General features: G+C 41.8%; 1 protein-coding gene across 1 annotated transcript; it reads right to left on the reverse strand.

Moving 5' to 3' along the window:
* Window positions 1–11,074: 11,074 nt before the first annotated feature.
* Znf474 (zinc finger protein 474) lies at window positions 11,075–12,235 on the reverse strand. Its single transcript, XM_052201398.1, has one exon. The coding sequence runs from the start codon at window positions 12,233–12,235 to the stop codon at window positions 11,201–11,203; it is 1,035 nt and encodes a 344-aa protein (XP_052057358.1). The 3' UTR covers window positions 11,075–11,200.
* Window positions 12,236–12,968: the final 733 nt, after the last annotated feature.

A 12,968-nucleotide genomic window follows, 5' to 3' on the forward strand; every position in this document is an offset into this window, starting at 1 on the left:
GAGGCTATGCCAAAGAAACTACATCACAGTGCAAATTACATTCTTATTACTAAATCTGTATTGAAATTAAATGAAATACCAGACTCCCCACCCCCAAAATAAGCCATGATTTATATATTATTTGGAAGTAGTCTTAAAAGCAGAGTTTTGCTACCCCTGTCTTGGGGACCGTGTCATAACATCCCAGTATCAAAACGGCCCTATTCCTTGGGTTTACTTAAGGCCATTCATTAACCTAAAATTAAACAAACAAAAAAAAAACAAAAAAAAAAACAAAAATAACACCCAAGGGACCACAAAATGAAAACGTATCCTAAAAGGGAAGGAGAGCATTGGTCTAAACCACAACTCCCAGCAAACTAACAGGAGACACGCCTGCTTTCAGATGCTGTCCAAGCATATGGCTGTAATCAATCTGTAATGATACAAGTCAAAACATTAAAAGTCAAAACAGTGGTGACCATGAGAGAGGTAGACATGGAGGTCCTTACCCTGCCTCAGAACTGGCTTTTGAGCTGTCCTTTCTATCTGTGTATACTTTGTCTCTCAGATGGAGCATGACTAGTCAAAGGCCCAGCCAGCCTACGACTATCTGGATTTAATCAACTATTTCCCAACTCCACAAAAGTCAGTAAGACAATGGTATTCTACATAGTGATGGTGCCAATATGGTTTGAACAGAAACAAAGCAGAGGTGCCCGCTGGAGGCACAGCTGTAATTGATTCCGTTGGTTCCTGCACCAAAGGCTATGTAAGAAGGAAAGGGTGGGCATCTCTTAGTGATTCAACTGCAGTGGAAACACTGTTGCTCTGGAAGTTTCTGTTGCTGTGTGCCAGGCTCTGTGTAGGGAGCATAACCAAGAACTGGCCCTAAGCAGTGGGTATAACCACACTGAACCCACTTTTCTTGAGAAATATTCATTAACTCTATGAGTGATTACCAGGCTGACTGATCTCCATTTGCCTATGCATAACTCATAACACATGAAATGGCTCAGGAAACAGGAAGAGAAGAAAAGGACTTCTGCTGAGTAGAGACTGTTTCCTTGACGTCTAGGCCCATTGGTATGTTGGAGCTTGGGCTGGTTGTTTTGAGAACTGGTTTCTGGCAAGGAACCATTTTAGACAGCTAAATGTTTGTGACCCTTTAAACTTCATAAGAGATTTGGTGTTTGGCCTGTAAGAACGGCCTCATGATCTAGAACAGTGGTTCTTAGTAACTCCCAACCATTAATTATTTTTTTGTTGCTACTGCATAACTGTAATTTTACCACTCAGTGTCTCAGTTCCTAAGGCTATCAGAAATATGTTTACCAGTGATTGTGACCTACAGCCTGAGAATCACTGGTCTAGAAACTTTTGTAGGTCATCCAAAAGTGGCTGGCTGGAAGCAGAGTGAGAGGCAAAATATGTGAGCCCTTCTTCACAGTGCAATGTCATGTGAATCCCTTCAGCATGCCCATCTAGTCTATCAGGTCCCACGCTGTCCTCTTTACAGGGACTCCATAGACCAACCTCCATTAATCTCCTTTAGATCTTGGATTGCAAGTAGATTGACCATAGTCCTTCCAGCCAGTAGCATGCTGCAGTTCAGTGGTTCTCCACATGGGGATCAAATGACCCTTTCACAGGAGCATAAGACCATCAGAAAACACAGATGTTTACATATGATGCCTAACAATAGCAAAATTATAGCTATGAAGTAGCAACACAAATAATTTTATGGTTGAAGGTTACCACTACATGGGGAACTGAATTAACAGGTACCAGCATTAGGAAGGTTCAGAGCCAATGCTTTAGTTGGTCAGCCCGTTCTTCCCAAAAGTTCACAAATTAGTATCTTAAGGTCCCACTCTCTAGGATACAACAGACATTTACTTTTAGTGTCCACTGGGCAGCCTGATACATCCCCCAAAGCACTTGAAGTATGACTTTAAGCAGCTCATTCTTCCAATCCTTTGACCATCCCAGTAAAAAACAATTTGCCTAATATTTAATTTCAACATGATCTATTGCATTAACACATCAGTGGCTAAGAAAGCTTTGCGATTTGTCCAGGGAATAGGCTTTTCAACTGCAATCTCCTAAAAGTAGCAATTCAAAAGGATGAATCTCTGGTGGTGATATTAGAAAACCAAAACAAAGGCAAAGACAAGACCCCTGAAATTTCCTATGAGTACAATAGTGGCACGGATGTTATGGGATTGACCAAACGCTTCCTTGTTGAATTTAATGCCTGCTCCACAGGCATTGTGCCTGGTAGTGTAAGTCTGCCAAGAATCCATGGCTGGGGAACTCAAAGATCCCAGAGGTAAATTTGTTACTATTATTTTGCTAAATAGATTTACTATCAAGCTGCCCTCTAAATACATATTTCTTTATATGTATAATATAATCAATAGGTTGCTTATAGTGAATGTAGCATAAAACAATCTCAATTACAAGAGTGTCATTTCTGTTTGTTTATATTGTGATTCATAACAGTAGCAAAATTAGTTATGAAGTAGCAAGAAAAATAACTTTATGGTTAAGGTCACCACAACACGGGGAATTTTATTAAAGGGACACAGCATTAGGAAGGTGAGAACCAATGCTTTAGTTTGAAACACAGGGAGGTTTTAAGCTATCCTCTTGAACAAGAAGCTACTACATTAAGGGGTGAATTCAGTGACTAAAACCATGACTTTGTTGTGCATTTGGGATCCTAAACCAAGTCCACTGTCTGTAGTCAATGAGGTGTCATGTACTACCCCCAAGATAGGCATTGGCTTTGAGAAAAACCAGCAAAAACTCCCTATGCTTCTTGTTATGCTCTCAGAACTACCTTGAAAAATCACAGTACTTACAACACTGTCAAGTTCTTGTCCCCTTAGGCTGTGTGTGTGTGCGTGCGTGTGTGTGTGCGTGCGCGCGCCGCGCGTGTGTGTGTGTGTGTGTGTGTGTGCTTAGTAGTAGATTTCCATGAAAACAAAACAAACAAAACAAACAAAACAAGCAAAACAAACAAAACAAGCAAAACAAACAAAACAAACAAAACAATGCCTATCACATCGAATAGGCCAGAAATAATTCTGAGGCAAGTTTCTTTTAAAAATTTCCCATCGTGGTGGCAACCTGCCCTTGTTCCCCATAGTGCCCCAATTTTCCTTAATCTTGAAGCCTTTATGCATTGACGTCCCCTGATTAAAGCTCTCCTGGGATGTGTATGCTCTTCAAGGACTTTAAAAAGATGGGACCATGGTATTAGAGGCAGTAACTGGACAAAAACATGAGAAACGTATGCCCTTTGTTGGGCATTTATTTGTCAGGTTATATTTTGTATATAAGACAACACAATTCTGAGAAAGGCTATAAAAAGATGCAATCACTGAGAAGGAGACATGCTGTATAAATAAATGGCAATTGAGAGAAGAGAGTTCAAGTCAGTTTCCCTCAATGCTCTTTGCCCAATCATACAGCAGAATTTGTGTCTCATGCTGCTCATCAAGGTCTCTGCCAGCATATGTTCAACTACATTTGATGTGGTTCCAAAAACTCATGGAGAAGAATTTGGTGCCGGCTGCTGGAATTTGGATTGGTAGTAATCATGTTCCAAACTGTAGTTATTAGTGTATATTACTAGGAAATGTAGATGATGCATGCATTTGCGGCTGGAAGCAAGGAAATGGGGTAATGAAAAGAATCAGGCTTATGAAGACATGTAAGATAGGTTAACATTTTATCATATTTTATTTATTGGGTTTGCATGCATGTGCAAAAGTCAACTTGCAGGAGTCGGTTCTCTCTTTTTGCCATGTAGGTCTCAGAGATAGAACTCATTGTCAGGTTTGGCAGCAAGCAACTTTACCCATTGAGCCCTCTCACCAGCCCAAGATAGACAAACTTTTAAATAATGTGACCATAGGTTAGTTTTATTGAGTTTATGACTGAATAATATTTGGTTTATGAGCATCTGGTCCTATCCTCTCACAGGATTAACATTTATCCTTCTAAAGAAGCAGCAAGCAAAATACAGGTACCCTGGTGCAAATCCTAGAAGGATTTATCTGCTTCGATCAGTATCTTGCTAACTTCTGATGCAATCGGAGGCAGACCTCTTATGTTTTAAGTTATATATTACCATTTGTGTATGTGTTATCCTTTACATTTTTTTATGAGAAATGTATATAGTAAATTTTCTGTTAAAATTGAAAGCTCTTTCCAGTACACACTCTTCATACATTCCACATCTGTCCACAGGTTCACCTGGCTTGGCTATTAGAACCAATAGTGCAAAAAAAAAAAAAAAAAAAAAAGAAAGAGCCAGGACTGTTACCTTAATGTTGTTCTTTGTACACCTGAGAGCCACGGGATCCTAGGATGCTGCCCTGATATTCGGGCATGGTTAGCCCCAAGGAAAGATGACCAAGTGTCATGGGGGGTTGGTCATTAAGTAGCCCAGCTGGCAGCATCATCAAAAGGCACTTTATGACGTAAGGCTGGCTTTCACGACATCAGCACTGCTGAGCAGGTGAGCTAGGGCCCCTGAACATGACTACGTGTGAGAACCACAGGCCACTTAATGTGTGAGCTGCCAGTCCCAAAAGGAGTCCCATGTCACTCTTGGATTTAGGGGTCATAGAGGCAAGGAGCTCTAAGAGCCTTGGTCTTGACTTCAGAAACTTAGTTTAAGAGAGGGCGGCGCAAAGGGAACAAACGCTAAGAATACCCTCAGAGTTAGTCTTTCTCCCCATTCTCATGGGCTGAATAGCATGTTAGGCTTGCTATTTAGAAAATATAAAAAATATATAAAATTTAGAAAACATAAACAGATCACAGCCCCTCCATCTTCCCACTGATAGTGAACATTTATTTTGTTTTTGTTTCCTGCATTTAACATCCTCCTGGAATAAAGAAGCTTACAAAGTGCTCTTTCCATGCACTGGTGATCCTAGGTCCTGGTTCTCCTTCGGGGTCTTACCTCTTCTGCTCACCTCAATTCACTCCTCCTCTGCACTTAGTCAGTCAATGTAGTCTCAATGTTCCCATTGTTTAAAGAAATCCCCTACTTCTAAGTTATTCGCTGATTTTCTCTTAGGCTAGAGAGCTAAATTTCTCAAAACATACCCACATGCTACAGCTCCAACAAAATGTGTTCCTTCCAACGTTCATAGGTAAATCTACATGTCCAAAAGAAAAGTTATTTTCAGTTCTGGTTCTACTTTCTCTCGGAGCATGCCTCCTGCTGTTTCTCACATGCTGACAGGTTCACAGCGACCTTCTTCCAGAGCAGTCTCTCTCTCCTCTCCTCTCCTCTCTCTCTCTCTCTCTCTCTCTCTCTCTCTCTCTCTCTCTCTCTCTCCATCCAGGCCTTTCTAGTCAGTTGTATTTTTGGATATTCATTCTTTAACTCCTTCAGGGGTCATCTTCAGTCTTTCTTACTTTCTAAGATTTATTTTATTTGCATTGTTGTTTTGCCTGCATATGTGTGTGTGTGTTTGTGTGTGTGTGTGTGTGTGTGTGTGTGTGTGTGTGTGTATGCTTGGTGCCCCAGAGGTCAACAGAGGGCATCAGATCCCCTAGAATTGGAATTATAGATGTCTGTGAGCTATCATGTGAATCTTAGATTCTGAACTCTGATCCCCGTGCAAGAACTATAAGTGCTCTAAACTGCTCAACCAGTCTAGACCTGCAATCTGGTTTTGTAATCCTACACTCATTCAGATTTCTGTAATTACTAATGACTAACAAATGGGCATCCCAGCCATGTCCTCTCTTCTTAGTCCCAAACTCATACATCTCAGATTACTTAAATACTTTGGTAACATTTTAATTGGTTATTTCCGGAATGAAGCTACTGCCCATGGCCTTCCTTTCCTTCTTAGAAAGTGGCACAATGAAACCTGGTGCTCCCACTAAAATATTGGGAGTCCTCCTTGGCCTCCATCACCCTTCCACATTTCAACTCTCACAAAATATGTCCATCCTACTTCATCTCCAAGTCTGCCACCAATCACCAGATTCATGATACAGCTAAACGACTGGTATGCTTGAGGGATCCCACTGTCCCAATGCCATCCCCACAGCTTCTCATGTGACATCATCCCCCATTAGATGCTAGACACATGTGGGTTCTTTAGTTCCACTGTAAGGTCAGTGCAGTCTCCCCCTACATCTATGCCCTCATACTAACCTGCTCAGTTAATCGTGTCACTGGTCAACCGTCTCAAATGAAGAATCTCCCTTGAGGTTTTCTCTAGCCAAGGTTCTAAATGTTGCCTCCCATCACAACACACTGCTCTATCAGTGTTTGACTTTTCCTATCATATCCTCCTAAGAATTAAGAGCTGGGTCTATATGATTTTTATGAGTGTATAATAGGGTTTAGTCCAATGCCTAAAGATAAATTCTTGCAACTCAGCTAACTTGTTTCATCTTTGTATTGCCTAATGTTTAGGCTTCCCAGGGTTATAATGATCCCACCTTTCCATGATGGGAGTCGGAACCATAAGTACGCTACCACTGAGTTCTAGCATACCCTCGTACCATTTAGATTTAGAACTGGCCCTTCCTAGCACCTACTTTAGAACCTGCTACCTAACTCTAGGCAACTCTTTCTTGACCTCAAACTTCCCATCATAAAACTAGAGAAAATTTAGAGCAGATTTTATGTACAAACAAAGTGCTGATCAGGTGAAACCAAACAGAGTGGTGGTGTTCCTTCTAGAGTCATGCTGAAGCTTAATCCTTGGGGGAACACATATTGAGGCTCAGCATGTGGGAGGTGACCTTTGTGAATAAAATTAGCACCTTCATTAAAGGGTCCAAGTTTGAAGCTAATGCTTCCCCTGCTGTGAAGAAAAGCATTACTCCAGAACAGCATACAGCCTCATCGTGGATATAGAACATCCCTCCCAGACAGCAGTGCTTCTGGTACTTTAATCATGTACTGCCTTTGTCTCCAGAATGTAAGAATCAAATCTCTATTCTTTGTAAATTACTGTCTCAGGAATTTTTCATAGAAGAATGGATGAATACATAAAGATACTCAATACAAAAGTTCATATTTTTCCTTGCTGTCCCTAAACTTCATATTCTTTCTATTTAACAGAAATCTATGCACAAATATGAAGATGATGAAACTGGGGTCATATCTGCTTCACCTTTCTTGTTGTGACAGTCCCATTAGCTATTTTGTCTTCAAGGAATGAGATTCTCCTTCAGAAATAGCACCTCTAACTTCAAATCTAATATAACCAAATAACTGGAGTTCATAGTTGTATTATAAAGGAATCTTCTTAGATTTTGGAAGTTAAAATAAAGGGGTGAGGCAGCAGGAGCTAGAGAGTTGGCTCCGTGGTTAAGAGCATTTGTTGTTCTTGCAGAGCACTGAGGTTCAATTCCCAACATCTGCATGGCAGCTCACAACCATCCGTAACTCCAGCTCCCAGGAATTTGATACTCTAGTTTGACCTCTGAGGGTACCAGGCATACATGCACTGCATACACTCGCATGAAAGAAAAACACTCACACACATAAAAATATAAGAGAAGTAGGGGCTGTATAAGTCGCTCAGTAGTTAACAGCACTCAAGGACCCAAGTTCAATTCCCTGCACCCACACCAGATAGCTTGCAACCACCTCTAACTTCAGCTACTTTTGGTCTCCTAGGGCACCTTCAGTCAGGTACACATACCTGCACATAGACACATACCTATCTACATACACATAATTAAAAAGAATAAAAATAAATCTTTTTTTTTAAGGAGAAAGGCAGTCACATATTTGATAATGTAAAAGGCATTAAAAAGAAACAGCAGATGGCAGCACCAGATGCTTGCGATGTGTTCAGCTGCAACCTGAGCCCTAGGGATGCCAAAAGTACTCAGATTCAAGTCCAGAGAGAGTCTTCTGTAAAAAAGATAGTGTCCCTTAATAAAAATAATTTCAGCTTTGCAACGAGGAAGGCAGGATTTTTAGGAACACTTCATATGTTACCAACAGAATCCTAAGACAATCAATCCCTAGCCTACCTTAGAGAAGGTCATTGGGCCAAGACTGAATTTGGGTTTATAATTATGTGTTTACCTATCATCCTGTGCTTCAAGTAACTGGAAGAGGTCTCAAGCTACAGACTGTAACAATCAGCTTTCAAAAAGAGGGTTAACTTGGTAACATTTATTCCTTTTATTTTAAAGTAAGAAATAATACGGCCTCTAACATTCTTCAGCAGATATCATGGAAAAATACTTACAAAATGAATGTTTGATTAAGCAAAAACAATAGGAAATAAAAATAATCTGTACTTTTCCACACTGTGCATCAAAAATGCCATATGAAGTTTTTAACTAGGTGTAGTTCACCCAAGCTTTTCTTCTTTCAGAGGAAGGAAATGCCACAATGCTGGTCATTAGGACATAGGGCCGGACAACAATGGCCCCAGGACAGTAGACTTTTAGATAATTCCACTCTAAGGTTTTTATTCCTCTTAAACACTGGTAGAGTACTTCACAGCTTTTCTATGAGATCACAAAGAGTAGATTTGGCTCTGTATTTCAGATTATACATAGCAGGGAAGTTTGAGTTCATATAAGGATAAAGCAAGGTGGCCACATAGATCTCACGGGTCTTTATTATTTGTCCTCTTTGAATGACTGCAGGTAAGAGCACCTTCAGTTGTAGAGAGACATCCTGAGCAGCACCATAGCTGGCCATCAGCCCTCACTGTCAGCCGGTGAGAGCAAATCGTTTCCCCAATACTATGGCCATTATTGTGAACCTAGTTTTTTCCTCTCTGGAATTCAGTTTGAGCCCCTTGAGAATATCAGGCAAAACAGCTGATGCGAATCCAAGACCAGATCAAGAATTCCAAAGTAAAACTGCTCTAATTGACAAGAGAAAGAGGTGAAGCAGACATCCAAATTGTAAAAAGCAATGCACTTCAGTCAGCCAAAAGTCAGCTGTCACAGGCAGATTCGACTCCAGAATCTGATGATGTATAGGTCAGCGCTCTTTATGAAAAACAAATGACTCATTGTACAAAGTGGTAAGTGGTGTGACCTAGCTGAAATTTCAACAGACGGGATTCAGAAAGCAAAGTGAACTAGTCGGAAAAGGAGTTCTTCTGAATGCACCTTAAACGCACGGTACGAGGGTAGAGAGAATATCCCTTACTTCCAAAATATGTGATGCTTTAGCCAAGTCTAAAACTTGCTCCATTTTAATTAACCCAAGCTTGATTTTAAATTTGGATATGACTTTTTGCTTAGATGACCTGTCAGTGATTTCACTGGGACCTGTATGGTTCCCAAATATGTCAGGACACAAGTAATAATGGTGGGTGCCACTTTCCTCCTGACACATGGCAAGCAATACCTTTGAGGGTTTGGGTGCACACTGGCAACATCCAGTCTTCTGCGGGTCTCCCCAGGATCTCACAGACATGCAGGCATCATGGAGATACCACCACTGCTGACACTTTCTCCTGCAGACAACTGTGTGGGTGAAGGAGGGAGGTGGCTTTGTGTGACACCACAGACCCAGTCAGTTGATCTCTTTTAGCAGTTGTGACTGAGAGAACATGCTGTGCTTAGATTGTTGGCTCCAGTCTTAGAGCACAAAGTATGTGTTCCAACAATAAGCACAAGAGAACCATTCTCCTCCCAGCTCTAGATCTGTCATGAGAAGGTTTAAAGTAAAGGCATGCAACCAAGAAACAGGGCTGTGTGCTTGAATACCAGGATGGTCACTGATTGGTGGCCTGGTGGCCCTAAGACACAGATTTGTTTACTCTGTTTCCAGACCCGACACACCTTGGAAGAAAAGCAACAGGCAGAGGATAGGAAAACCAGATCGGATTTATGAGACCAGCTCAGGGTCCATGCCACACTCAAGCATTTGGATTTCCATAGGGCAAAGAATCTAACCATTTTGATATTTTTTGTTTTGTCTTCAATAGTCACTGGAAAAACTGTTCTGCATGTTGGTCTGACTTTTCTGCTCTAGGATGACTGTACTGTCATGGGATCTTCAAAATTAGTAAGTCCATAATTTTTAGTCATGGAAATTAGGAATAAGGACTAGATAGTTTTCAAAGTAATAAAAAATAAAGGCAAGAGAAATTAGATCAGAATAAAAGATGTGACCTTATTGCTCCAGTTTAATAATGGTTCGAATTACCTTTGTTTCCTTAAACTACTCAATTTATAAGAAATATCTGGCTAAAGTCTGTTGTCAGGAGGCCATGATTAAGGGTTTTGAGCATGCTTGGAATTCAAACAACCACAAGGAAAGACCACCTCCTATTTCTTACAGCTGACATATAAGATATGACAGAGCAGTGTCCTGGATTTTATAGCAGGACATTTATTGACCACCTTCATAAGCATCCCCACCCAATCCTGCTAATGGTGAGACCCTAAGTAAAAGGTTAATAACTTTAACTTTATAGGCTGCCAATACCTAGGATCACTGTTTAGAATGACTGAGTTTGGGGACACCATCCTATCTCCATAATGGGTACAGAACAACACAGGACTGAGAACTTCCCAGAACTATACATACATATCTAGTTGCTTCAGCATCCATGAAAGGGGTAACTCCACCCCACCCCAGCACACAGACACACACACACACACACACACACACAAAATCATATATGCCTTCAACAAATATCATACTGCATCTGCAGAGCATGTAGATTTAGCAAGTGCTCCAGTATTTAATTATTACTAAAGTCATTTGGGGTTTTTTGACACAGATTCTATTTTAGTAAGATAAACTCAGCATCACCCAACATTGCCAAAACCAAATTCCTAAGGTAGATGACTAAAATAAACCAGCGATAAACATTGGCTGTTGGAATGGGAATCATATCTCTGTAATGTAGACACAGCATTAATGACTCATTTTAAGTAACAGTCTCTCCCAGGGATTACTGGGATGAGGGATCAGAGAAAAAAGTCCATCTCTTTTAGGCTGTAGGACTGAAGAGGATTATGAACCAACCAGACAAGGATTCTGTTAGGTCTACTTTGCAAAAATAGACACACACACACACACAGCCCCTGGAGTCCAAAAGGAAATCCACTTGGACAGGCTGCTTTGAGACACAAGTAAGGCTTTGGGAGAAACCATCGCTGGGGCTGAGGTGGCTGGCTCTGGGAATAGTTCTCTCATCCTTTTGAAGATGCAGTGTGTCCCCAGTCTGCCTACTCCATCTTATATGACACCAGTTACCTTGTCCCCATTGGGTGCTTCCATGTTCCTCTGTTGCTTGGAATTAATGGGTACATTTGGACTGCCTTTCCTTTCTAGGCTCGAATTTGGAGTTTTTGGTCCACTAGGTTGAGATTTACAACTTCTCTGGTGTACAGGTAGGCGGTCTACAGCGAAAGTCCGGCCACAATTTGGGCAAGGCACAAGCGCGGCTTGACTCGCCCCCTCTTGGCTGGGCTGTCCAGTTGGAAGGGGTTGAGGCTTCTGGGGCAGTGGCCGACGCAGCTCTCTGGGGAGCTGGTCATTCTCAGTTTTCCATTTTTCCAAGCATTTGGGCTCATGGATAGGAAGGGACAGCGTGCCAAATTCCCTACCACAAATGTAACAGATCAGAGTCCTTGGTCGGGCTGAGATGCTGCTAGAAGCGGCTTTCTTGAGACCAGTAGGAACATTAGAACTACCCACGTTTGGTATTCCAGGATTCTCACCCTTTGGCTTGCAGCTTCTCTGGTGAACCAGGAGACGATCTGGCAAGAATGTGCGGCCGCAGTTTTCACAGGGCAGCAGCTGAGCCTGCGCACTTTGAAATGCCTCCTCGTTGGCTGCCTGAAGGTTATAGGAGTCACTGCCACCGATGGGCTGAGGTTTGGACGGTTCTGGTCTCCTCAGGTGCTTGGGTAGTTTGCTGTTCTCAATGCGCCACTTCTCCAAGCACTGGGGCTCATGAATGGCAAGTGATTGGGACCCAAATTCTCGGCCACAAATGTAGCATATCCGGAACCCTGGCCTGCGGGATGGGATCACAGGCGGTCTAGGATGGCTTTCTGACATACTTTGACTTGAGCCTTTTGATAGAATCGCTGTTCCGGGTCTCCTATTCTGGGTGCTGGCCTTTATGTTTTTGGGTAGACCTTCCTGCAGAAGGGTTGAATGGGAGTCACTCGGCAGGGCAGCCTGCTGGATAAGGAAGGTGGGCTCTTTGGAGTGGTGGGTAGTTCCTTGTGATTGGCTGGAAATCCTTTCATTTCCTCTTTCCATGAACAGAGAATGCTTTCTCTAGCGCTTGCTGGAGTTTCAGGCCACACTGGTACTCGGCTGCTGCTTTGACCGAAGGCTAATGATACTGACCTGTCCTGGGCTTCCACATGTTGTCAGTACTTGGATCAGTGACTCAGAGCTTCATTGGAGGGAAGCAGTCCAGCCCGGAATGTTGGAAAGTCCCCATGAAGCCTCAGATGTCTCCAAGATCTGTAAGGAGCAGGAGATATAAATCAAGAAGTTATTACACACAGAGACAGGCAGACAAACACACAGACACACACACCCCTTAGATTATGAACCGATAAAAGACGGCATTTTTTTTTTTTAAAAAATTGGCCATGTGGTCTGTTTGGCACATTAGAGATATTCAAGAAACATCAACACAAATGTGAACAGTTCGTTTACAAATTGCACTGTTCTGAAATTAACAGAGTAAAATCATTCACAAAGGCGGCTGAAGATGACATCCCATAGACACACGGATGACACAAACTAACAGTCTTAGTCCAGGAAGAGGATTGTCTACAGAAGAGAAAAATGAAGCTCCCTCTACCCACAGAAGAGAAAACCAAAAGCTATAAAAATTAAAGGGATCAACAGACCCTGTAGAAAACCTTCGTGATCCCTCAAACCCCTCCTTCAGAGATTCTTATCACTTCAGTGACCTAGACTCCTTTGATAATTATGAAAACATCAGACTTCTCGGGATTTTTAAAAACAGACAAAAATT

The sequence above is a fragment of the Apodemus sylvaticus genome, chromosome 13 (assembly GCF_947179515.1).
Source record: "Apodemus sylvaticus chromosome 13, mApoSyl1.1, whole genome shotgun sequence".
NCBI classification, from domain to species: domain Eukaryota; kingdom Metazoa; phylum Chordata; class Mammalia; order Rodentia; family Muridae; genus Apodemus; species Apodemus sylvaticus.